Raw genomic sequence first — 26016 nt, forward strand, 5'->3', positions numbered from 1 at the left:
AGAGTGATGTCAGGCATTGTAACCGCACGTACTCTACTTGGCAAATCGTCGACTCGGCAAACAGATCGCAAGACGATCACCTCCGTTAAGCCAGCTCGACGACGCTTTCTTCCACTAATTTCATCCTCGGCTCGCGTCTCACTGTCTAGGCATACAGTTCGGTTGCACTTCTCGTCACGCGGTTCTATAGTGGTCGTTGCCGAATTCCTGACGTCGAACGTGCTTAAATCGTCTCGAACCGATGGCACACTGGCTGAAAATTGGCCCGGTGCCCGGCTGCTTGGACGATAATCCGCGTGAAAAATCACCAAGAGGGAACAGCGTCGATTTCTCGAGTGCCGATCGCTCGTTAAGTAGCCAGAGTACAGGGGCAACTGCGTGGAACGGTGTTCGCGTGGCACGTGTGAGCGCAACGAGTACACTTAAGCATAAAACGAAGCTCCTTGCAACAACTCGTGCCTCGAAAATGATATCCAGTCGATAACACGTTACGCGCCGTTATAAATATGCGCGCGAGGCGTCGTTACGCGCGTGCGTGAGCCGATAACGCGTGCGATAATACCGAGTGTTCGTAAATAACCAAACAGAGAAATCTCTAATGCTAACGAAATACCCAACTATGTAAGTACGTAATGTTTTGAAAGTTGCGGCTACTACGGAGTAGCTCGTACGTCGAGGGTGCGTATAATTGCTAACGTTTTCGCGGCGTTTGTTAGAAACGGACGAATGTTTGGCTCGCGTGTCCTCGCGCGGTAATTCGTACCTTCGTTTGTAACTAACAAGTTTGCTCTGTGTGGTGTAGTCGAGCCTCGGTAATTCGGATCTCAAGGGACCAGCTTCTTCGAATTACGGAGATTTTTTCTCAACTCTCTCGAGTTACTCGAAGAGCGAAGGTTTAACATACGAGAATGACCGAAACAAACGTACGAAGACTAATGCTTTTATAATTGTAACAGCTCGGGGAAAATTAAATTTCATTTTTACAGATCGATCGTTTATTCGTAATAATGAATGAGAGTTTACGTATAGCTCTGGTGTGAAGGACACGCGCGCAGTGTAAAGGTTAGAAACATATAGTGGGTGTAGGTTGAGATACGACCTTTCGTTATAAAGTATAGATACGCATACATACACATTACTTGTTGAAGCAGCGGTAATCAAACTACGACTTCTAGAGGTTAGGCTTCTTTGGATTCGAGTTATCGAGGTAACGTAATACACGTGGACACGTGGCAAATAATTCAAGATAAAGTAAGTTTATGCTTCGATTTATAGAGATTTTCACTGCGAAACGGAAGCGAATGAATAAAATCGCGGTCTTATAGATATTCGCGAGTTATATAGGTTCGAGTCGTCGAGGTTCGACCGTATCGCGTTTTCGCTGGTCGACGAATTCAACGACGTTTCTTCGCGAATTATCGTCGATCCTCGACTAGTCGAGAACACGAGACGGTCGCGCGTGGACGAACACACGGAATGTTGGCGCGTATTGCGTAATCGCGATGTAAAAACGACGAGTCAGACGATCCCGTTGTCTGGGACGCTGTGACACTAGCTGCGACGCTAATTCGCTTGAAAGAAAGTTCAAGGAAATGGGTCTCGATTGTCTCTTTGTTCCGTGCTGGAGAATGTCAAGAATTTGTTAATGAATGCTCGACGTCTAAAATAGCTCGCGTCCCGCGGAAAGATGGTGATCGGTGTGCACGATGCACCTGTGCAAATACGGCTGAACATTGTCTAGATGCAATCGAGGAAACAGAGAGTCTCTCTTCGCGCATGGAATCGTCGATTCATCGCTACCGATAAACCATCTCATCGCTGTACAGGATGTTTCGCGTAACGCGATACAGTCGTCTAGATGTCGAACGTGCAAGAACACGTCAAAGAGTTTTTCATGCGACGTTACGTTTTCGAATTATCGACAGAATGGGAGTAATATAGAAGAAATTCGTTTCGTGGAACGTTCTGTTTTCGAGGAAACTAAAAAAGATTTATTAAAAGTACGCGTATACCGATGCATAACCCTCGATTACAGGACGTTGTAAACTCTACGTTCTCGAAATCGAGGCATTAAATGGAGAAACTTTACTCTACGTTTTCCACTTTATCTTCGTACGTAGAATCAATTCCTGGTGGGTGGTACTACGTTTAACGCGCACCTTGTATAATTTTGCGACGAGTGTTCGTCACCAGACGGACGATTCTTCCTTTTTTCGTCGCCGATACGAGTTTACCGTTAACAAAGTGAAAGTCGACTCGGTAATTCAGATATGGATAATATAGTACGTTCCTATTCGTTCCGCTATTATCGGGGGAAAATCGAAGAGAGTTTCACGGGAGTGACACGATCGACGATTTCTTGGTCTTGGAAAAAAAAAAAAAAAAAAAAAAAAAATCGAGCGGTGAACGGTAGTCAGTCGCCTTTCGGTTTCGACCGGTCGAGTACATCGTGAGTCAGCGTGGAGTAATCGGTGACCGTTCATTCGATAACGCACGTTTCGTTCCGTTGCACGGGATTTCATGCCCCTTCCTCGCTGAATATCGACTTCGCACGCGAACACCGAGATCTCTTCCGTTCGCGTTACCTTCGACCGTTCTTTTCTGCTACTCGGCTGAAAAAGGTAGAGGAAGGACAGGCAAGCGCGCCCGCTATGGAGTAGTAGGTCATCGAGAGATTCTATATCCTCGCCGAAAATGATGGCGGCAGACAGGAAATGGGCTGACGTGAAAAAGGAAAAGAAGAGAGGAGAACCTGCTGGTGGTTCCCTTTGCCGTGTGCCACCTCCGCCCCCGGTTCTCACGGGCTACCTTGGTTCGCGTTAGTTATTACCTGACATTACCCTACGGTTTTCCTTTGAACCGTGAACGCTGTTCCCTGAATTTCATCAAAGCGGTGTCTCCCTCCTTTGAGAGTTGCCAATGCGGTATCGTCGAAAGCCACTCCTCGTCTGCAGTCCTCCCGTCTCCGGGGTCGATAGCGCGCGTATTTCGCGTGCCGCGAAATCTTCCGTCCGTATCGCTCACTGATGTACTTAAGTATAATCGCAGATTATACTGTCCCTCTCTCTCTTTTTCTCTTCTATGCTTTCGTTTTAACGCCATTGATGCAAGAGTTCGTTGCAGCGAGCAGAGCGACCAGAAGTGATTTTCAGCTAGATTCTAGTCGTTAGAGTGGAAGACGCGCGCGGGTCCGTAGAAATGAGAACTGGCGGAGTTTTAAGAAGCAAGAGGCCGAGAAGAGGAGACTCGCGGTGTTATCTGGGCCAATGGAACGCAATCTCGCGCGGTGCTCCTGTTTCCTCGTCGACGTCGGATCGGTAAAATGCTGCTGTGCGTTTGAGCTGCGCGAAAATCTCCTCGGTTATCTCGTGTAAAATAATTGGGCAAGTTTAAGGCAATTACACCGCTGCAGCCTTCTATTCCTCGTCTTATTATCAGCGTTCTTTCGCGCGAATCGCGCTCCTCCGAGTCTCTCGTTCGACCCTTCCGTGGTATTCGACCGGCTTACGAGGTAACGTCGAGCGAACTACACCCTCGAGGTCTAATTATAAAACGCGGGCGGAGAGGCGCCAGCCCCAAAGTATCAACGTTCGTGTCATCTATGCCGGATTAAAATATCATCCAGTTGTTTTCGGAAAGTTTTCGAGAGCGTTTGTTTCTCGCGAGGCTGTTCGTGAAGGATCGAAGGGGTGAACGTAACACGGATAAATGGCGTATCGAACAGATTGGCGCGTCGAATGGCTCTTCCAGCGCATCGAACACGCTTCGTCGAATTAACTGACTGAATTCAAGGTCGGTCGGTGCGCCGCCATCGTCCAAGAAACATCGAGGCTCGCAAGCCGGAGAAAGAAAACGCAAATCGTCCCGTGAGCGAGCCGACGATAAAAATAATCCACTGACTAACATCTAGGCTTCGACGACTATTATTACCACGTATCTCTTAGCCGAACGTAGAACGCCGAAAAGAAATACTACGACGATAGGAGAAACGTCGAACGACACTGGTTCGATCGTAGCGAAAGCGAGGAGAAAAAGAGAAGCGATTTCTTAAAAAGCGCGACGACCGCCTGTCGGTATTTCTATTTTCGACACGGACCAACCTCTTCTCTATCGAACGTCGCGTTCTCGGTATTCCATTTATTCCATCTATTCCAATGAAACGTTTTCTCTCAGTCAAAACGATTGAGGCGCGTGTATACGCTATATACGCACGGTAAATTGCACGTATACATGCATAGAGACATTATCTTTCCTTTTCCACGGAGTTACTACGTTTATTCCGCGAGCTTGATTTCCGCGAAATCGTCAACGACGAGCACGATCGTCTCGCGTGGTTGCGTTTTCTGGAGAACCATGATTTCGCTGACATCCGCGACGACCGCCCGCCGCGTTGTATTCGCTCGAATTTCACGGACTTCCGAGACACGCCGGCCTCGTGCAATCCGAACAGACGCGTTCCACGATCGCGCCAAGTCTCTCCGTTTTCGGATACTCTGTCCGCTGACTGACCGAATTTTTTTTTTTATCTCCTGCTCTCTCGCTCTCTTTCCCTCTCTGTCTCTTGATTACCAGTTGTTTCATCGTCTTGGAAGTTGTAACATCGACTTAGTGATGGAGCGGACGTGTATAAAAAAAGAAAGGTCGAAAGTATAAACCGAGTAGATCGGTGGAGTAGTCGGAAGACGAAAGAAAGGAGAGAACAGCGGGGATATATAGAGAGAGTCGATGAGTCGGGGGAAAACAAACACGTCTCCTCGTATTCTTTTTCTTTTTCATCTTTTTCTGGTTGAAGCATGGTGGTGTGGTATCCTCGTCCGTTTGGAAAACAACGTGGTCGGTAGTGTCGTAGGTCAGTGTAGCCAACCAGTCGATCGAGTGAAGCGTTCGATTGTCAGCGACGCTTGTCGAAGCTGAGTCGCGGAACCATTGGGATTACGCCCCGATACGGCAATTTAGCGGCGTGATTGACAGACGCCAGTTTCTGATGGCTATAGTCTGACCTGGTAGTCGGAACTTGAGGAACGCCGACAACGAGTTAATTCGGCCGATGCGTTTCCACGATAACCCAGATTCCTCGACTGTCCCAACTGGCTCGCAGACTTCTCTCGTTAATTACTCCGTACGGAGGCGACCGCGGTTATTGCACTATTTACACGCAATCGAGGGTGTCGCGGGGGGGCGGGGCGGGGCGGAAGCGGTCATCGGGGCTGATTAAATTAAATTTAAAATCCCACCGTTTCGCGATATTATTTTAAACGACGAAAGCCAGATGGGCGTGTGCTGTGGGGAACGTGTGTGGCATACGGGCGTGTAAAAGGGATTTCGAAACGAGCCGATAAAAATTCTCATAAAGGTTCCGTTCGCTGCTTTCCATACGCGTGGCTTTTGTGCCGTAAAACCTATCGGAAATTAATATGCCAATTTCCTCCGAAAACTGGCTTGGCACGAGTTCACCCCCGTAGCCGGGGTCGCCCGTTGTAACGCCCTTTGTTCGAAAATTAGTCAAATGTGTGGGAACGCCTGTTTCGAATGTCAAAGAGATTTAAACGCGATACGTACATACCTTGACCAGTCTCGTGAATCGTTGCTCGGTCGCAGCTAAACTTTAAATTATGATCGCATCCGTGCGAGTTAATACCACTGAAAAGATTTGCACGCTCGGGCGTAGGATTTTATTTTTTTGACAATGTCTACTAGTCGCGTTTGTAACGTATCAACCCCGTGTAACGATCTCTCGTTTTAGAGGCAGAACTTCTTGACGTACGACGACTCGACGCGTAATCGTCGCGGCAGTGAATCAGAAACGATAGAAGACGGTGCAACGACGGGTATCGCGATCTCTCTCTTTTCCATTCGATGGGCTTTAAATAAAAAGAAGAAAAAAAGAACACGAAGAAATAAATCGTTGCACGCGTTCGTCGCCAAGTTCCCGCCAGCGCTTTGTGCGTATTGTCAACGACGTTCGCAAACAGTAAGAAGCTTCAGTAGCGTTACGAGTGTCACGGTAATCCATTGCTATTATATCGTGCGGTAGAGCGCCTGGCGGTTTCCGCACGAGGCGGCGCGGCGTGTCGGTCGACCGAAGAGGAGGAATAGAAGCGTAGGAATAGGCGGCGGCGGTGGAGGAGTAGAGGAGGTGGAGTAAGTTGCGCGCGCGGCCATTTTGATAATCTCCCACTCCAGTGTTTCGCTCTGCGCTCCTTGCTTCTCTGCTTCCCTCTCTGTCTCGCACACGCGCGTCAACCCTTCCTCATCTCTGTTCGGCTCGTTCTCTTTCCGTCTCTCGCGTGTACACGCACACCGAGTATTAAACACGTAACGGGTATAGACGCGCATGTACGTGCAACGTACACACGCACACACACACACTGATGATCGCACGGACACACACTCGTACATAGATCGCGCAGGAGTGGAAGAGCGAGGAAGAACGGGTCGAAAAAAAGAGAAAGAATCGTTGGAGCGAGAAGATGACGACGGCTTGCAGTGGGTGTAGAGGAGGCAGACGGGAGGGGAGGTTCGTACACAGTAGATCTGTGCGTACTTTTTTTTTTTTTTTTCTCTCGTGCTCGTAGTGCGCGAGCTTTTGCGGCAAAAGAGCGTGTGCAGGAGAATCGCCCCCATGGTCGCTAGTGTCGCGATTTCCCTTCTTCCTTTCTCGCTCTTCCTCGTTCTCTCTCGGTCCCGCTCTCTCGGTACAACCGCGCACATACACACACACACGCGCGCGCGCGCGCGCGCGTACGTTACGGTGTACGTGCTCTCTCGTGTACGTGTGTATCTCTGGCTATCTCTCTCCTTTTGCTCTCCCTCTCCTCGTCTCGACCGGAAGGTGCCAGTTTCTCGTCGACGATCGTCTCGTGCACACTCGCGCTACGTCGTCGCCGTTTCGTGTATTGTCGTGTACCTCTCGGACGTAGCCGCCGCCGCCGCCGCCGTCGTCGTCGTCGTCGTAGTCGTCGTCGTCGTAGTCGTAGTAGTCGTTTTCGTCGTAGTCGTCTTCGTAATCGCCTTCGTCATCGCCGTCATCGTCGTCAGTGCCGTCACGTTGCCGTCACCGCGTAACGTTCAACCTCTGATCGCGTCATGTAAACAAATTACGAATGTCGCGACTATTATTCGAATTTGGAAGAAAAGGAACCGCGTGTGTCCGGCCGACGAGTGCAAGTAAATAAAGAATGTTGCCGCTCGAAGGGGACTCGTCTTCGTAATCAGTGCACTACGTTGTCGCGTTGTTGGCCGTTTTCTCTATCCGTTCTCGCGATTGACATCGTTCGCGATTCGGTTTCTCTTCACGTCGGTCGAATGGAAAAAGGTGTTGACCTAGGAGAGTGTTGGTGCGTTTACCTTGGTGGGTTGTTGCACAGTGTGTTGTACGAGCGGGAGCGCGCGCTTCTGGATTAGCCGCTCCTCTCTCGTGCTTCTGGAAATGCCGATCGACGCTCTGCTCGAGGAATCGTTTGAGCGTTCGGCGAAAGAATGAGAGTGTTTTTTCGCGCAAGCATCTCGTCGTCACTGGCGGGCTATCGAGCCGTTTCCTCGCGCACGATTCTTGGTATTTCTAGTGATTCCGGTGATCGCAGTTCTAGCGACAAGTCAATTTTGTTAGGATTATTTTTGGATATCGCGATTAGCCGGCAGTTGGTCCTTTCTTGAACTCACGGTGAGTAAATAAAACAACCCTCGGTAAATACGACACGATCGTGTTTCGTTCCGTTTGCTCTCGTGCGAACGATAAATTAAATTGTACGTACTGTGGCCGCGGTGCTGCGATAGATTGCGCGTGGGATGGACGTTTTTCACGGTGAAGCGGAAAAGAAAAAGAAGACGAATGATTAACCCGTCACGATATCCGCGCTGTGGAACGCAGTCGGCGCTATACCGACGTTCGATCGCGTGTTATCCCAAGTTTTTTCTCCTCACCGTACATCCTAGTTTTCCGATAGCACTTTTGGAGAAAGTATGACACGACTTTCGTGACCAGCTGGTGAGTTTCGTGACAGAAGCGCGCGCGGCACACGTGCGGAAAATTTAGACGGGTTATAGACGCGTGTATCGATTCAATAGCGGGTTAACCGTTGTCAACGGAATTCGAAACGTCTTTTCGGATTAACAGGATATTTGGTTGAGAACGTTCGAGGCGATGGTCTGTTTACTTTCGACCGGCGACACCGGACGAAACTAGATTCCGCGCGATATAAATACCAGAGGCACGAGCGCGTCGTTAACGTACCATGCACGGTCATCGAGGCAGTCGATCCTTCGTGCCAGTATTCGTGTAGATTCCAGAAAATTATCGACGGACGGTCGCGCGTGAAAACGTTTGTTGGCAGCCATGTTTCAAGAGCGCTCGGACACGGAGATATCGCGATTTCATCATACCACGTGCCGCCATATTTTTGTTCTTTCGCATTCAAACGGCACGTTACCTTCTTAGTTTCGTCGTTACTGACATCGCGCGCTGATCGGGTCGCCTCGTTGTTTACGTTGATACGCAACGGTCTTCGGTATTTATTCAACGTATTTAGCCTGGATCCACGCAGGATAACAACGGTAACGCGTCATTTCAGTTTTAGAACGTGCCCGTGCCAAGGTATGATTCATGTTCTCTCTTACCTATAAGACCTACTTACCAAGCTACCGGAATAACGCCGAGTATCGCACCGTACGAAACCTCCGTTTTCTCCAATCTACCTTCGATTCCAAAGTTATGCGCGATTGATCGTTCGTAGCCTCGAGGACGCGTCGTCGGGTTCGCATCCTTCGAACGATCGAACTGGCTGATCGCGTTACCAACCTCGATTCATTTACGTTTAATTTAATCGGAGAAGAAGAGAGAAGCAGAAGGAAGAATAAGAAGAGAAAATTGCGATATTCTCTGTACAGAACGCGCGTATAAAGCGCGGAAATAATATAAATGCCGGACTCTGTGACGATGAATCGGCGTTATTGCTTTTTATTTCACTAGCGGTTATACACGTCATGGATTTCCCTATCGTGACTTCCTTATCTTTATCGATCTACACGGTAGATTCCTCTATTCCTAGATTTTTGCCGTTGATCGGTGACGTCGACGACTAAGCCAGGTTATAGAGAATGATTAGAAGTAGCGGGGAGTGGAGTGGCAAAATTTTACGGTTCATCGTTGAGAAACTTTGTCACGATTCAACGTCCTTCTTCGACGGGATGTCTCTCGTTCTATTCCACCGTGTTCCACTCTCGTGCTTCTCTTCCCTCGCTCTTTCGACTCGGCGCGCGCTAACTTGGTATTACGTAAGTGACAGAGAACGCTGCTACCAAAGAGCCTTGGTTTCCTTTTAAAAATGGCCGTCCACTGGTCCGAGAAACATCATCTCGTGTCGAAAACATCGGTCGTTCTGCGTCGTAGTGGTGGAGTACACGCGTGCTCTGTTTGCGGATCAAGCGTCTCGACCACGATCTCGATTTCCGCGAAATTATCGCCGATCCACTGGGCCGGGAATCGTCCATGCGATCGCTGATAAACGTTTAGTAGGTTTCAAGATTTGTCGGTGTTGGATTTCAATCGTTTGTAAATTGATAATCACTCGACGGAGTAACAAGCGCGCTAATGAACCGAAAGAGGACATAACGCGTAGAAAATGGTGTACGAGGAGACGCTTAAAATTTTGAGAAGCGTATGTACACGAAAGTAATTTTAAAGATCGAATAAACTTCTTCGTACGAAATGTACTTCAAAACTTACAATATTTGGAGAAAGATGTCATTAGCAATTGATTTATCGTATCTATAGCAGAGCTTATCTTGCGCGGCAACTACATGTCGAGAAATCGCGATCGAATATATTTTTTAACGCGTTGTATATTCGTTTAAAAATATTCGAATAGACAAAGTCGTAAAACTTCCTATTTCTATTCTATGGCAATTTTCCGCAAAGATAAAATCGTATCTTTCTAAAATATTTTTAACCTCTGTCGTATATTGTTTTAATTCGTGTAAAAAAATCTATTCGATTCTCTCATCGATCGAATAGTATTTCTTATCAACGATTAGCACTGCTTTCCGTAGATAAATAGTTCTATCTATCATTCCGACATCGAAGTTTATCGTTTTCTTTGGTTTTTTCGTTTCATTCAAAAACCTCCATTCGTAGTATAAAAGATCGACACGTAATTTAAAAGGTGAACAATCTCAGGAAGCCAGAAACGTGTCTTGAACAATGAACAAATGCTAAGATTTCAGCTAACAATAAAAAGAAAATATATATCTGTTGCTCTTTCGTCGTGCTACTTTCATCAGTGTGGTTGAAAAAGTATTTCTCCTTGTAATGCTCTGCACTTTCATTCTTACCACGTATCTTCGTATTTCGACGACCAGCGACGATGATTTGTACGATGATTAATCGGCCGTTAATAATCGTCTATCGTTGCATAAATACCGAATATATTTCGAAGGTTTCCCCATTATATTCTTTATCAACGCCCATTGCGTATACAATGCGGCGATAGAGGTATTATCGGTAGATATGTATATTGGATTTGTACATTCAGGACAACTCGGCGTAGTTGTCAGACGAACGAATAGATAATATTTCGTGTCCCGAAATCACACACACGGAAAGAGAAACTTTGATACGACGCTACGGTAGAACGTCGTTATCGAATAGCAATGTTCTAGAATTTCATAGAAACTGGGTTTTCAAGACCGCGGCGTTTGTTGCCCGATTCCTCCTCGGCTGTTCAAAATAATCACGTAGCGAAAAAACACATAAAGGAAATCGGAATGTAGCGACATATTTCGCGACGAGATTAGAGACGCGATAATTTCTGATAGCAGACTTAATCAACGATAACGACGATAAAATATTGGAATATCGACGTTTCGAGATGGTAATTTCTTATTCCGTGAAATACGAGTAGTAAGCGTGTAATATCAAATATTTTCGTTGTTCCGTTATCTCTCCGACACCTAATTTTTCGTATTAATCGATTATTACTTTAGTTACATGGCAAAGTATAATATACAAATTACCAGGTTCACACGCGTTAACCAGCGCGGCTATATCCAATCGGCACTTTACAACCATAATCTACATTTCAAATGCTTATATATGTATCGTTCGCCTTGAAGGTCGACTGAAAATTGGTAATCTTTTATCGTAACTGCTTAACCGTTCAAAATTGCGTTAATTATTAAGCTATTTACTTCGACGTTTAACGTAAGTACTGTACACGTGCAACGAGCTTGTTTCTTTTTGTCATCGAAGTTGGTAAAAATTCCATGAAACTGCGAAACAACGAAGAAGAAAGGAGAACGCGAAACATTCTTTTTAAGAGATCGACACAGGCGTTCGATGAAATAACTTTATTTAAAATATTTCCAATTGCAACGGACATTCCTTGCCGGCGATTATTATTTTATTATCGCTCGAAAATGACAATTTCTATCCCAACGATATAGAGTGGATATTTTCTCGCATCTTTGTTTAACGGACGATGCTATTGAGCGACCATTATGTAATGGTTATCGACAATGGTTAAGACGTAGCTTCTCTGTCCGGCGACTTCAGCTTTCCGAGCGCCTGGACTTGACATTACCGTCAGTTCTGTTCAATGCCAGGAACGAAAGAAAATTCGAGGCGAAGATGAGCCCCGACCGTTCTTGAACTTTGACCGAGTTACGTGCTATTAATCGGCCGACTGTCCGCTCGTCCGGACTAATTTCCAAACTTTTTTTTACTCGTCCACCACCGTTTTGCCAGAATTTTCGTAATACCAGACTTGTCTCACGAGTGAATAACGAAGGGTAAAACAATGGATGACTTTTTCAGAAAGCAGCATAAGTACTGCGTCTGTATTTAAATTTATTCATGACCGAGTCGATATATACTGTATTCTGTAATGATTGTCGGTTTGTTTGAATAACGACTCGTTTAGAAGGTTTTCAATTTTATACAATGTCTAAAAATTGGTTGTAAAAGCGAATTCGAACAACGCACCTCTTACGATTTATTTCGTTTCTACGATGAAAGCTAAGCAAGCGTTTCTTGTTATTGTTAACGCACGTGATAGCTACTTTATTGGAACAATGGACAGTGTTTTGAAACTACACGCGGCTTAAATTTCAATTATTCATGCAATATCCATCGACTTTTCAAGTCGTTCGGATAGTTACGAGCGGTAGTGCATTTACTAGGATATACGTACTAGGAGCGTCGTAATTGTCCCATAAAAGTGTTCAGTCACAAAGTCATGGGAATTTAATAGTAAAGGGTACGAATATACGCGAACATTTTATTAGACGTGCTAGAAATCCGTAAAACATTAGCCAAATCGTGCAAGAAAATAATTTATGCGTCGTTAAACGCTCGAGTATTTTAAACTTCCTATCCAAGACCGATTTCCTGGAAAATATATTTTTCTTCGTCCGTTCCGTCGTTATTCCAACAAACCGTCGATGTTGGAACGCGTGAACGCGTGGAAATCTAAATTTGAATGCGCCGACTGTCTTATCGGGTCTCGTTATTAACATACAACTGCCATTCCATAAATCGAATCGAAAGGTTGTTGCTTAGTCGACATCCTCGAGATTCCAGGTAATATAATTCGCGAGCGTTTCGACGTTAATGTTCGATCGAGCGATATGTGACATTCGCAAGATGTACGTTTTCTAGAAGATTGACGTAACCGCGATCGATCGATCTTATCTATCGCGCAATTAATAATTCAAGCAAGGCGATTCACGGAACTGGTGTTTCCTCCGCGTGTTTGTTTACGCGAACGTTTGGCGGAACAATAGTCGAAAGTATTATATTCGTTTGCGTGCGAGCTTGCAGCGGGTAAACGACGAACGGGAAACAACGCGTTCGAGATGCTTGAAAATTGATCGGAATAACGGCCGAGAGTGTATGGCGTTGAGAAGGCGTGTTGCGGTTCAAGAGGCGCCGTTCAATTCGTTCAAGGAGATTAGCGCACGAGCGTAGAACGAAACGCGGCTTTCGAAGGTTGTCGTACCGTGAAACGATGTCAGTGTGTCAGTGTCAATGGAACCGAGTCATTGGGTTTGCCGATTGCAATTCAACGGGAAGAAATGATTTTGCGACGACGTGACGGTCGAGGAAAGACGAGAAACGTCTCTCCGCGACGTTCCCTCCTTTTATTGTCAGACGTGTTTTCAATTCGGCGACAAATATACACAGGTTCGCGAAAATATTCCAACAGCTTTTACCGATATATCGTGCGCTAAACATTTTGAAATTTCATTAACACCGTTACGAGACTGGTCCATTACGACTGTAAAGTCTGGAAATGTAGATAAAAATTGCGAGATATTCGGCAGAAGTACATATTTCGCAGAGATTATAAATGTATTTAAACGCTCGTTCGTTCTTTGTATCAACAAGCCCTGCTATTTTGGAATCGGTTTCGACGCCTATTATACGCTCAAGACGCTATGTTGTACATTAATTTTCTATTAAATACGTATTGCAATAAATAACTTTGTAAACAAGCAACACGTACGATATACATAGCTGAAAGATTCCTACGACGAATACACATCGTTCGTTACATGCATATTCAAATACTTTTGCCAGCCGGTACAACAAGTTTTCAACATTTGTTTCGAACGATTCCATCTTTCCAAACGAAATCGTAAACACGACGAGGTTGATCGCGCATTGATTTCTGCCGCTGATTCGCCGTATATTTCCTTGCACGGAAGTGGAATTTTCCCAGTCGATGTTCGCGAATCGATTTCTGTCGCGGACCGTATTCGGCTATGGTTAAGCTGGTGAAATTAGTAATTAACGTTGCGTGGCTTCGTGCGAAGAAAAAATGAAGATAGCGAGGGTGATTACGAGATACACGGAAAAAAAACAGAGGACAAGAAAGAGAGAGAGAAAAGCAGTCGAATCGTTGGGAATTTGCGACCGCGCAATCCGGCATTTAGCCTTCGTCGGCTCAAAATAAACGCGACAACTCAGGGATTCCCCTTGCCACTCCTCTGTGGTTCGCGCTTTCGATTCGTCTCGCTCTTGTACGCGTTCATCGGTCTTTATCTCTTGTCGATCCTCTCCGTACTCTCGTGTATCTATTTCCCTCGCGAGCGTACGCTCTTCGTCGCTGGTTGTTCGTCGTTCCCATCCTATCCCCGGTGCGGATACTTTCGCTGTCTCGGTCGTTTATCGCCGGTGTAGCTAACTAAGCTCGAATCTAATTCGCCACACGTACGGCCACGTGCGTGAAACGGCGGTAGCGGACTCGGTGTGTGCGTGCACGCGTAGCCGGACGAACGCGAACGCGAGCGCGTCTGCGTTACTCTTTCGCGTGCTAGTTTGCACTTTGCGTTACAGGCGCGCGCATACACCGACTGACTTCTAAAGAGCACCACGACGTGCGTTCACCACCCAACGGAGTAGCGGCGGGCAGCGTTACGTTTCGCGCCAAAAAAGAAGGTGGAACCGAGCGATGAAATCTCACCGCCCGTTTCCACCAGAACGTTCTACATCGTCACGTGCAGATGCTTTCTGCTCTTAGGAAGTTGCCACGGATGAGATTTCACGTCGCGCGAATGTTGTTTTAACGGTAACCTTTTCGTTGGCATGTCGTCGCAAGTACATGTTAACCCTTTCGCTATCGCGGTCTAAGGAAGAAGTCGCTGTTGTCAGGCCGAGTTTCAAGTTGTCAACGCGTTACGTAATACGATACGTATATTTTTGCACATATAGTAATAGAAAAGTATAAGTAGACGATCCGAGTAGGTTTTAGAATGCGTCACGTATATGTTGCCGTATCGGGCTGTAGAAAGCAACTAAAGCGCGTCGCGTAGGTGTAACCGGCGTTACCGAGAGGGCTAATTAAACACTGCGTTAAAGACCAACTTTTCTACTCTCCCTTCAATATCGGATAATAATGAAACGTTTAATCGCGTTTGTTCGACTCTTCGTTACTTTCGAAAACGAGGACAGGCGTATCGACGCGATGTTCCATTCGCGATAGCGTTAATTTCTCTCGACGGTCTTTCCGCGAATCAACCCCTTCTGTCTTGAATGGTTTCTCAGTTATCGACAAGATCCTTGTTAAATCGAAGCTGTAACATGTAGTAGCAAAAATGTGACTCGATGTTACCGTCGAGGGGTTAACGAGTTTCTTGGGAGAGACGGCTTTTCAAGAATTTTAAACCATCGAAACTTTGGAAGCTTCGAACGTGTTTTCTAGAATATCGTTCAGGCTACGAAACCTTTAGCAAACCGATAGGTCGATCGCTGCAGCAACGCGATCAGGCAATGGAAAACCAGTTCATTCAGCCAATTTTGGTGAATCAATAGGAAAGATATCGTACGCTTAATACAATTTATAAGACGTTGATATCCGAAATAACGCGGAACGTAGACGCGCAGGTACGAATTTAAACATCGACGTGCTCGGTTTCCGAGATATTTGCGCGAGAATAGAGCACTATGTAGGATGGTGCATGTTAGCACGTCACCGGTTGCTCGAGTACCGCTGCGCTGACGTAGATCGATCGCTACCTGACGCGACGGTCTCCGTGTTCGTGCCTTGCGGAACGCGGGAAATCGGATGACGCCTCGTTATCGTGCAGACTCGCAAATATACGCCACGAAATGTTTATTCCGGGACTGGCCGTTGGAATTTCCAGTTGATTAACGAGAGAGGAAGAGAGAGAGAGAGAGAGAAAGAGGAGCATCCCAGCCGCGCTCTCTCGCGAAACGAACTGGGAAACGTTTTCCATTTACAGTTCATATTCGTCATCGTTACCGACGTGAATGTACGATTTTTTAATTAAAAATACACACTTGCACGGCCATTCGATATCCGATTGCGTTCTCTGTGGGTCGATTTCTGACCCTGTGCTTTTCGATAAATATTCTCGACCGATTTCCCATTTTCGTGGTTGCGTTTCGCAAATTCATCGGTAATGAGTTAATAGTTTAAAAAGTTTTTAGAAAATTCGTTAGAAATTTATTTACGTCTTTATGAGACGACTAAAGCCATTCGGAAACCGACGTCGTTCAACTTGGCAAATTGAAACGTACGGAAAAATGACGATGTTGTACGATCGTTGTCTTCTAAGTTTATCTCAGAATTTACCGTTATTTACCGTCATCTTCTCGCGATAAATGAACTTACGGTCAAACTTATCATTTTATTCGCCGAGAATCGAACATCAAGCGAATACTTGAGAAATCAACGAGGAAAGTAATGAAATTAGGAAATTGATAAAAAGCGAAGTTGATCGATTTTTGCTTGACAAGAACCAACGATCGAAGTCCAATGAACATTTCTAACAATATTTTCTGTTACATATCAGATATCTGTTACGTGTTTGAAGTAAGGCTATTTTTACTTGGAGAATATAATTATCGTTAATGAGATGTATCAACAACGAATCGATTAATTGCTTCGATCGGTCCACGAGTAATTACGATACGCGAAGGAGATAGCGGGACGATTGAGAAGAGAAAAAAAAATTTGATTTATTCGCTTTACTCTCTGTCGATTAGCCGACTTCCTTTTTCCCGTTTGTTCATCGCGAATCGCAGAAAATGCGAGAACTCTCTTAAATCGTCTCTTCTTCGTTACCATTTCTAACGGACCGCGATTAACGCGAGTTAATTATCTCCGGAGGTGATATTCCGCCCCGGGACGGATCGATCCGCCGCTAAGTGATTCGTTTGGAAAACTCGTTGGCAGATATTTGATCGTACCGTTGGAAAAAGGATGTTGCTGCTCGATTTTTAAAAAATTCACGATCGTATCGTATCGACACCGCATCTTCCAATTTTTTCTTTTCTGAATTTTTTATCCGCCTAAAACGGTTCGTTTAAAAAAAAGGAAAAATTCATATAGAATTACGGTAATATAATTGTATTACAGTTGCCAGTTCATTTACACAGCATTGAATTTTTATAGTCGTGCGAAGATACTATACCATCTAATGATACGAGATTTAATATAATTGGATCTACTTAATTATTCATGTAAACGTTATAACAAATATACCGCGATATGTAAATACATTTTGCAGCCACTACATATGAATAAAGATGCGGACAGAATTTATGCACTAACCCGGTACGATTCGATATTGATCAGAGTCGTTTTCCTTCAGTCGTTAACTCGTTAACTCGTTATTTTCTTTCCTGCACGCAACGTTATTTAATTCGTAAAATAGTCGGACACCATCGAGTCGGCGATCAATCTGGCGGGACCGAAATGATTTGTCGTGACACTCGATGACGTCGATGGACGTCGCCGGCCGACGAGAACGATCGTGCCGAATTGCCGATGGAAAATTTGGAAAATTGTCCGACCGGCGGAAATTCAGCCGAGCGAACATGAATCCTGGAGGGCGGCGTATCCCGTTTCCATTTACCGAGGCGTTAATCATGAAAGCGCGCAGGCTTCGTTTGCACGATGAACATCGTCGGCTTTGTGACCTGTCGAACACTCGATAAAATGGCTGGCTTCCCCTGCTTTTCCTTGCAATCGTCTTCCAAAATCTCTTAACGATAGACTCGTGTAAATGGTTGCCGGATGCGTGGGCGTGAAAAAGAAGAGATCGTCGAGGGTTTGAACACTCGCAGCCTGGTGAAACTGCCCCAATTTTACTTGAGCGCGAACTATAGCGCGGACGATGAGCGAATGCTCGTCGAAACTGTACTAACAGTCCTCGACACTTGAAAATCGCTACAGCTTTGAACGTTCCATACAGATACGAAATCTTTCAGCCAAAGCTATTGGCAGAGGAGAAGGTAGAATCGTTACGATTAGGAAATTTATTATTATTATTATTTCCTTACACCGTTAGGATACAGTTTCCAAGAAACGAATGAGTAAAATTATACGCGTACTGATACGGTAGGTTCGTAGAACAGGGTACTAAATTACGATGGAAAAGAGAAATTCAGTTTTCATTAATTAACCTGGATCTCTGTGACTTATTTTGTCGACTTTGATTTATATTGATATCTTCAATCGGTGGAAATTGAGTATCATGAAGATTATAACTTCCTTTCGCAGCAGCTGCTATCGTTTATCGCTGCTCGATCGTTTAATCGAAATTTTTTATTTCAGCCACGATTGGAAGATTTTGCGCGTGTGAATCGAAGTGAAATTTACCTTGAATCGTTTCGTGATTTTGCAACAAATCGGATGCCGATATGTCGTTCCATGATAATCGTACTTTTCGAATACATAGCTCCCGATAGTAGCAACAAGACTCTTGATTGCTAACAATACACGTCTTCTCGTTGAACACGAAGCACAGAATATTTTCGCGTTTCTTCTCATATCGAAGATTAATGATGCCTCGTAATATACAATAAGCTTGATTACTCTGTGCAAAGTTCAACATTGAATTTGAAGATGTTGACTCTCGACCGATTCCGATGACTCTACTCCGCTATGTCTCGCGTTTCTATCGTCTTCTGTATACGTTAAACGCTATTGCAATACGCGTGCGATGCGCGCACGGATATTCGTATCGGATTTTGGCGGTCGTTATAGCGTCGTGCATGGTCGTTTTATCAGAGAATTTTAGCAATCGCGAGAGCAACGTGTGCTGAGCCTGGCAAAGATATCGGCAGAGGGGAAAGGGAAGGGAATGAATTTTAGTAACCAGGGAATCAGTCGTATCTGGACTCGTAAATGGGGAGAGATACAGGCGCGTGGAGGAACGAGACGAGATGCTACGCCGCCGGTAATATCTGTCCCATCGCCGACTCGTCGGCCAATGGCCCCAGACTCCATTGACTGAATCCTGAACCGTGAATTCGACGTCGCGACTCGTCCCAGGTCCTGTGAATTTTGCACCGATCTCGCGCTATCGACCCGAAGCGATCTTCCTGCAGCGTTTTGTCCCGTCCCCTCGATATTTCCGGTGGCCGCGAAAAATCGACAACAATCACCGCACCGACGAGCCGCACCGTGTTCGTTAATGAACGCGGCGGCGAGGATTAGCAGCGCGGATCGATATCCGCTGGACGGAAATTAGTAATTCTTTGCGAGCGTGCCGGTTTCCATCGTATGGAAATACGTCGGTTGGTTGGCCGGCGGATCGAATCGGGATTGAAAAGCGATTCGTTGACCCAGTTTTCATTGTTCGATCGACGATTCTCAACGATGGGTTTCTTTAATGTAACGCGTAATTCGATTCCACGGTGGAAGATAAGAAGCAACAGGAAAAAGCTTTCCATCGGTTGGCAGTTGGTGGCGATCCTGACAGAATCGATAATTCGCGAGCCATGTTGGAGCTTGGTTCGTTCGTACGCAATTGCCGACGTCGTCGTCGCCGGAAACGCGACTAAACAGGTGTTTGCGCCAGCTGCAGCTGCTCCCTCTATGGCTCGTCACGAATCTCTCCTGTCTCTGTTTGCCTAGTTTCTTTCATCGTTGTCGGTATTCTTTTAAAACGTGGGAGTTACTCTCGACAGCGTGTCACACGTGCGATGAAACACCGGCTCTCTGCCGATTTCCGGTCAGAGGATGGACGATTCTCGCCGCGGTGATCATTCGCGCGACGAATCGATCGATCGCTCCGCCGATGATATCTGCGGTCGACAACGGCAAGAAGCGCGACAGAATTTTCTTTAAAAAGACGTACTTAAAATAGAACGTTTGCTCAGCCAATGTCACGGATATCGAACATCGACACGCAAAGCGACCCACGCCGGTTCTTGTATCTCCATTCGCTGAAGAAGTCCATTTGTGTCTCCTGTATCGATCTTCTCATTTTCTACTTAAATACACTCCATCTGTCTTTTCGTTGGTATAAAAACAACCTGTAAATACGCACACGCTCCGCTCATAAATCATCTTTAAACGCGAGCTTTAAAATCAGTTTGTTATACAGTTTTCGGAACAGCATAATTTTTAGTTTTTCTTATAATATATACAGTTATCAAATATCATTTACGTTATGTATAATTACAACACATATTCGTATCTGTCTTGGACGAGTTAAGTGTCCCGTAACCCGTGGTACTGTATATTGACACCGGTATACATAACCATAAGCATAATTTATTAGTCGTTACATTTAATGGAGAATTCCAACTAATCTGAACTCTGAATTAATATTTTACGTTATATTTAACAAGTAACGTTTATAGTAAAGAAACTAGAAAAAAAAAAAAAAATAAAAATACTCGAAAGCGTTCGATTTATACCGAATATCGTTAGATATTCCAATGCGTACATCAAAGTACCTCCACATTGTGCAAATAACCCTACAATCAGCGCACGTATCAATTCGAAATAATCGGCGATGTCGATGGATGATTCGTAAGCGACAGTGAAGTCGAATCGGAAACGATAATCCGTCGATTATGCTGAAACGTCAACGGAGAACTAATCGAAAGGAATATTTGACTTGCAGCGTGGACCGGGACCGGCTTCGGGAGCGGGAACGACAAGCCCGCGCGGCGATGTCGGTCCAGGCCGAACAAGCGGCTGCTGGAGGTGGTCCTGACACCAGACACCATCACCATGGCCACCACAACCACGCTCACCGTCATGCTAATCCACACGTTGTCACCGCTCCGCTCTTCCATGCTCCTGTCAGGGTAAGTCTCCAATCTTATTTTTCTTCCTTGCCTTCTTTGTGTCATCGACTATGATAGCTACTTATTTACGCCAGGACAAAGTCCTCGAGAAAGCGTTTCTGGTCGGTGGATCTAAGGATAGACTAGTTGATTTCGCTACTTTTATTTCGCAACTTATTTCGCAGTACGAAAACAAGGATAAAGATTTCTGTCGTTTAGACTTTAGACGTAAATTTTTATGGTAATGCGTGTTATACAAGGAATGAGGACAAGGATCGACGATCGTAATGTAAACGTATTGATCAAAACAGATGAAAGATCGTTCCTCGTGTTACTCTCGCTCTGTAAATATAATCGACTACTGGGGTATTCATTTCCATATTTGTTTTATGCTTTTATGAATTCTAAATAACTTACTTTTACACTTGGATTACTGCAGTGTTTTGATTGCTTACGTAAAAAATTATAGCTTTCGTTATAGCGTCATACACACAACATGTTTATTTATCAAGCCTATAAAATGACGCTTTTGTTTGCTTGGTGGATGCGATAAAATTCTTCGTAATGATCGTTTTCAGCGGTGTATTATCGCAAAATGTTGTCACATCCGATACATTTCCATAGCCGCCTTTGTCCATCGTGTATGATTTATAGAAATAAATATAATTCGAAAGATAGAAACGAACAGGTATACATATTTCAGACAATTTATACAGCGTGTCACGCGTCGCGTGACAGATTACACGTTAGTTTATCGAATGATTCGATCTGATTCCCTTTCGTTTGTCGAACAATTTAATATAATCTGATAATTTTTACATTTACGAAATGTACGTACGACATAGTAGCTTGTAAAATCCATTTCAAGTTTCTAATTACAACGCCTGGTATCGATAGCATCTCTTTGAAACCGATACGATATTTACCTAGTCACGATTCAGTCAGCTCGTGCAGAGGATTACATCGTCGCTCGCTTACCTCCAGTCTTCCAGATTTAGTATTGTGGTTCGTTAGAGTATTAGCGCTTCGATACCACATTTAGGTGCCATATGGCGTCGCCCTCCTTTTTCTTGCTGGTCCATGCAAGTCAGGAGGAAACATTTGGCCGCTTCTCGAACGGATCCTCAGGGTGTTCCGATTTCATCCCTGAAAGATGAATACCGAAGCGGTAGCAGCTGCCTAAAGGGTCTACGGAGAAATCCCATACGATCGTTACGATGCCAAAAAGCTCGTCCAGCTTCTCCCATGGCTCGTAAACATCGGCAGCCGCTTCTTCCATTTCGCTCGAGCCCGACCTGAATTTCTATTCACGTCGTTTCTCCGCTTTTATTTCCAACCCTTTGGTACATCAAAGATCAGACCAATCGAGTCGAAGTAGGAAAAACGATAGAAAGGTTCTACGAACGTGTGCCGTTCGATAGCCAAATTCCTCCAAATTCCATAAATCGAAGAAAATGGGAAGTTGCGATGGTGTTTTAGAAATGAGAGTATCGTTTGAAGTGTTTTCTGTGATATCGATCGACAATCATCGATGCGATTTCTTGCACAGCATGCGGATGACCTTTCGAACGTCTCTCGCCTCTGAACCTCTCTTCGCTGCTCAACAGGTGTTCCGCGACTTTTAAACTTCTCTAATAACCGCTTTACGAGCCTTATACGACGCACCTTGCTCTCCCAACCAAATTTTCTAACTTTCTTTACACTCATTTTAAGGAGTCGAGTCTCCGTACTACGTCAAGAATAAACAGTTGGCTCCTCAGTTCTTTCTGTTAATCCTGTCAGGTTGTGATTACTGCAGTGGTTACACGTTTAAGTCAAAGTGCATGCGACGTAACCACTCTCATAGAGTACTACACAGTAGTAGTAGTATATAGTATTTGTCGCTTGTACGGAGTTTACGTTCGGTAAAATCTTGGTGTATATACATGTAATTGTGCACACGCGCGAAGATATAAAAGATATAACTTAGAAAAAACGAAGCTGGCACCCCGCTGGGGGAGCCGCCCACATGCTATATTTATTTTTTTATTTATATTTTTTTTCTTCACCAACAAGATATAACACTTTACCAAATGTCCACAAGGACAAATTGTAAAAAAAAAAAAAAAAAAAAAACGCGCGAAGATATGAATCGTGTTCTAGGTTTCTGCAACGAATTAACTGTTTCGTTAAAGTCGTGGTCTCTTGCTATTAGCTAGTTCGACTGATCAGTTTACCTCGGTTTGTTCCTATTGCAGTGCCTGACTCGTTTTCCTATTATTCTTCTAAGTAGAAGGATTTTAATCTCATGCATGATTTATATATATTTATCTTTTAATAGCTTTTCTTCTCGAAGAGAAAGCCTACTTATAATATTCATACTTTTTAAGGATGCTGGTCTACGTTGCCTGTATCGAGGACACTCGACTAGAATACGTTCCAATGTATCCATTTCGCTCCTATTGCACAGTTTGCGATTTAGGTTCTTGTTAATAAGATATAGAACACCTTACAGATTTACCATCCATTCAATTTTACCGATAGTCTTGATCGGACCAGGATTCTTTCGTAGGTAAGAGATATATCTAAGCCTGTACATTTTGCTTTTTCTCTTTGGTCTAATTCTTCGAGGTTTTATACAAGACGTTTACACAAGACACCGCACGTGGAGGCATTTGTCCTCGCTGTATCTTGGCTGAAGGAGTTTTCGTTAATCCTGTTTGGGATCCTGTTTCACAAGGATCCCTGTACTTGATCATCGCGACGCGTTAGGCCTTCAGTAGCACGTGTCCACTGTGTAATCATAACCTTAATCATCGTTTGCGTGACGCCAAGTACACGGATAATTCATAGATTAATCGAAGAAGAAACTCCAAGTAAACTTTCACCCCGCGTACGTCGCTGCGACCTTGTTTTCGCGCGATATAAAACGGGATCGTTAAAAGGTGCGCGCAAGAACTCTAGAAAGGCAACGTTAGAAGGCGAGAGAGGGAAAAAACGGGAAGATACACGGTAAGGAGAAGTTTCTAGCTTTCTATCGGTTCGATCGGCCTTCGTGTTCCTCCTCGCGAATCTGAAAGTCTAGCGTCACGTAACTCGTCAGCCAGATCGCGCACTCGCGACCACGAACGTGACTGCGCCTCTTATTTCGCTACCGGAACCGATTCACGAAAGCTTGCATTTGACTCGACAGAGTAACAAAGCCTCGAAGAACGTGGTAGAACGAGCCGTATAATTAAACATTCGCACGTATAACGTTTAAGTTTCTGAAAATTTCATTCTAACGATCTATCGACAGTCTTACTTTTATTTCATTATTATTGTCATATTTCTATAATTATATAATTTTACATGCACTCGTAGCGTGCAACAACGGAACGCAGAAAAGCTATGCATGCGTTACGCGATTCGCAATACGAACTGCTAGCAAAAAATCATAGTTTTCCCGACATTCCGCCAGCAATTTTGTAATAGTTGTTGCAGCGTGGGTGACATCCTACTCTGTATCCTTTTCGAGACATTAGTATTCGTCCATAAAAGATATAACTTAGAAAAAACGAAGCTGGCACCCCGCTGGGGGTAGCCGCCCACATGCTATATTTATTTTTTATTTATATATTTTTTTTTTCTTCACCAACAAGATATAACACTTTACCAAATGTCCACAAGGACAAATTGTAAAATAACCAAAATAAAATAAAAAAAAAAAAAATTAGTATTTGTCAAGATTGGAGTTGTCGAGGGGTCAACTGTACATTTCCATTACATTAATTCGTCCAATATAAAAATACAAATCCGATATTAGTTGGTCTTAAATTGTAGACTATTGACGTAATTTTTATCAATCGAAACTTAAACTTCCCGTTTGTAACCTTTCGCTGTAATTACAGTGTACCAATCTTACTGTATCGTTTCCTATTCCACATGTTGAAAGTATTGTATCGGTAAAAACGAACCTGCAACATGTAAAACAAGCGACATTTTACGCACCTGAGGAAACTCGATCTCCTTGTCTTTCACTAAAAATCTAAAATTTTTGTTCGACCTTTCAAAACTCGTATATTTTCGAGCCTATTTTTAACTTTATAATCTTTCTACATTCTCTTCGGCAAAGTCACATTCGCTAGCCTAGTTGCGGCTAGATCGGTCGATGTCACTACTTCGCGCCTTATTTTACAGTCTACCTATATCACTCGCACCGACCTTACATCAAAGCGCCTGTGCCCGACGAGCCTGTTTATCTTCAGCTTGTAAGCTGCTTGCGAGCTCCAACGTATATAGACACGATGCTACTTTTGACAATCAGTGTGCAACGTCGGAGTGCTCGACGCAACGAGTAGGACGAAGTTTAGTTCGATGGTAGAATTCAGGACGATCTCGACGAAAAAGAAAGGGGGACGAGCGTCGAGGGAACGTACGGACTTGGATATCGTAAATCCAAGTTCGAGAAGAGATCGTAAAGTCGCGAACGCTCTTTATCGGTTTATCGTGTGCGGTTTCGGTGACGCACAATCTCTTAGAATAGTTACGCGATCGGGGAAAAATCGTAATTTTGACCATCTTTTATTACATAATTTTGTGTCTCTCTTTAAGTTTTCAAATCCTCGGAGATCCTTGATTACGATGCTATTTCGATGTTTCCTGACACTTAATAGAATTCCATAAATTCAATAAATATAAATCGCCCACAAGGTTAGAAATGAAACGTCGCGTTAACGAGATATCAGTATCCGCTGACTTTTCCACCGCCAGCCAGCCGTTTCAACGTACTCTGCGTCATATCGGAAGTGGGACGAGCGTTTCGCGATCGGAAATAAAGACGCGATGTAAGCCGGACAGTGGAAGCGAAAGAATGAAAAAAAAAAAAAAAAAAAAAAGAAAAAGAGAGGAAAAGGACGCAATAGCGAGGACGAAGAGGCAGAGCAAAAGGAGACGCGTGCACGCCTGTGGCGAGACTATGTCGCGACATCGTACGCGAACTTAAGCAGCAGGCGCGTATTTATTGCCGAGATTAACGGCGTGCATTTGCATTTCCATGTAGCCTGGCTCGCACGGCGAAAAGTTGTGATTTAGAGCGAGCAATGGTCGCAACGCGCCGCGAGGGAACGAGATGGTTTCGAGCGGAGGGACGAAGAGAACGAAAGGGGTAAATGGTAAAGAGGGAATGGAGCCTCGCTTTTTCACCGATATGTCCCGCAGTAATGCACTCGGCTGTGCACGAACGCGAAACGACGACAACCGGACGAAGGGCGCACGAGCTGTTCCAGCTAGATGGAGACCTTGCTCGGAGCCGCCACACCGCCGATTATACGCCACTCGTTCTCCGTTAAATCGCTCGTAGTCCGACCGACTCGCGATAGAGGAAGGAACTGCGCGCACCTTCGTGTCGCTTCACCGGCTTGGCAAATTAATGGAACGCTCCTTGCGACCGAAGGTCGTGGGTTTCTAGATTTCGTGCCGCGCCTTTTACGATTTTCTCTGCTGTCGCTTAA

General features: G+C 44.8%; 1 protein-coding gene across 9 annotated transcripts in view; it reads left to right on the forward strand.

Annotated features, from left to right (window-relative positions):
• LOC132907675 (AF4/FMR2 family member lilli-like) overlaps positions 1-26016 on the forward strand; it is a 162615-nt gene that overhangs the window by 42453 nt on the left and 94146 nt on the right. For 5 of the 9 annotated variants that reach the window (XM_060960988.1, XM_060960990.1, XM_060960997.1 and 2 more), the window contains one exon: positions 20380-20566. In XM_060960988.1, coding sequence (XP_060816971.1) covers positions 20380-20566 — 187 coding nt within the window. The other 4 variants (XM_060960991.1, XM_060960995.1, XM_060960994.1 and 1 more) reach the window with 4 other exon arrangements.

This window comes from Bombus pascuorum, chromosome 6, assembly GCF_905332965.1.
Source record: "Bombus pascuorum chromosome 6, iyBomPasc1.1, whole genome shotgun sequence".
In the NCBI taxonomy this organism is placed as follows: domain Eukaryota; kingdom Metazoa; phylum Arthropoda; class Insecta; order Hymenoptera; family Apidae; genus Bombus; species Bombus pascuorum.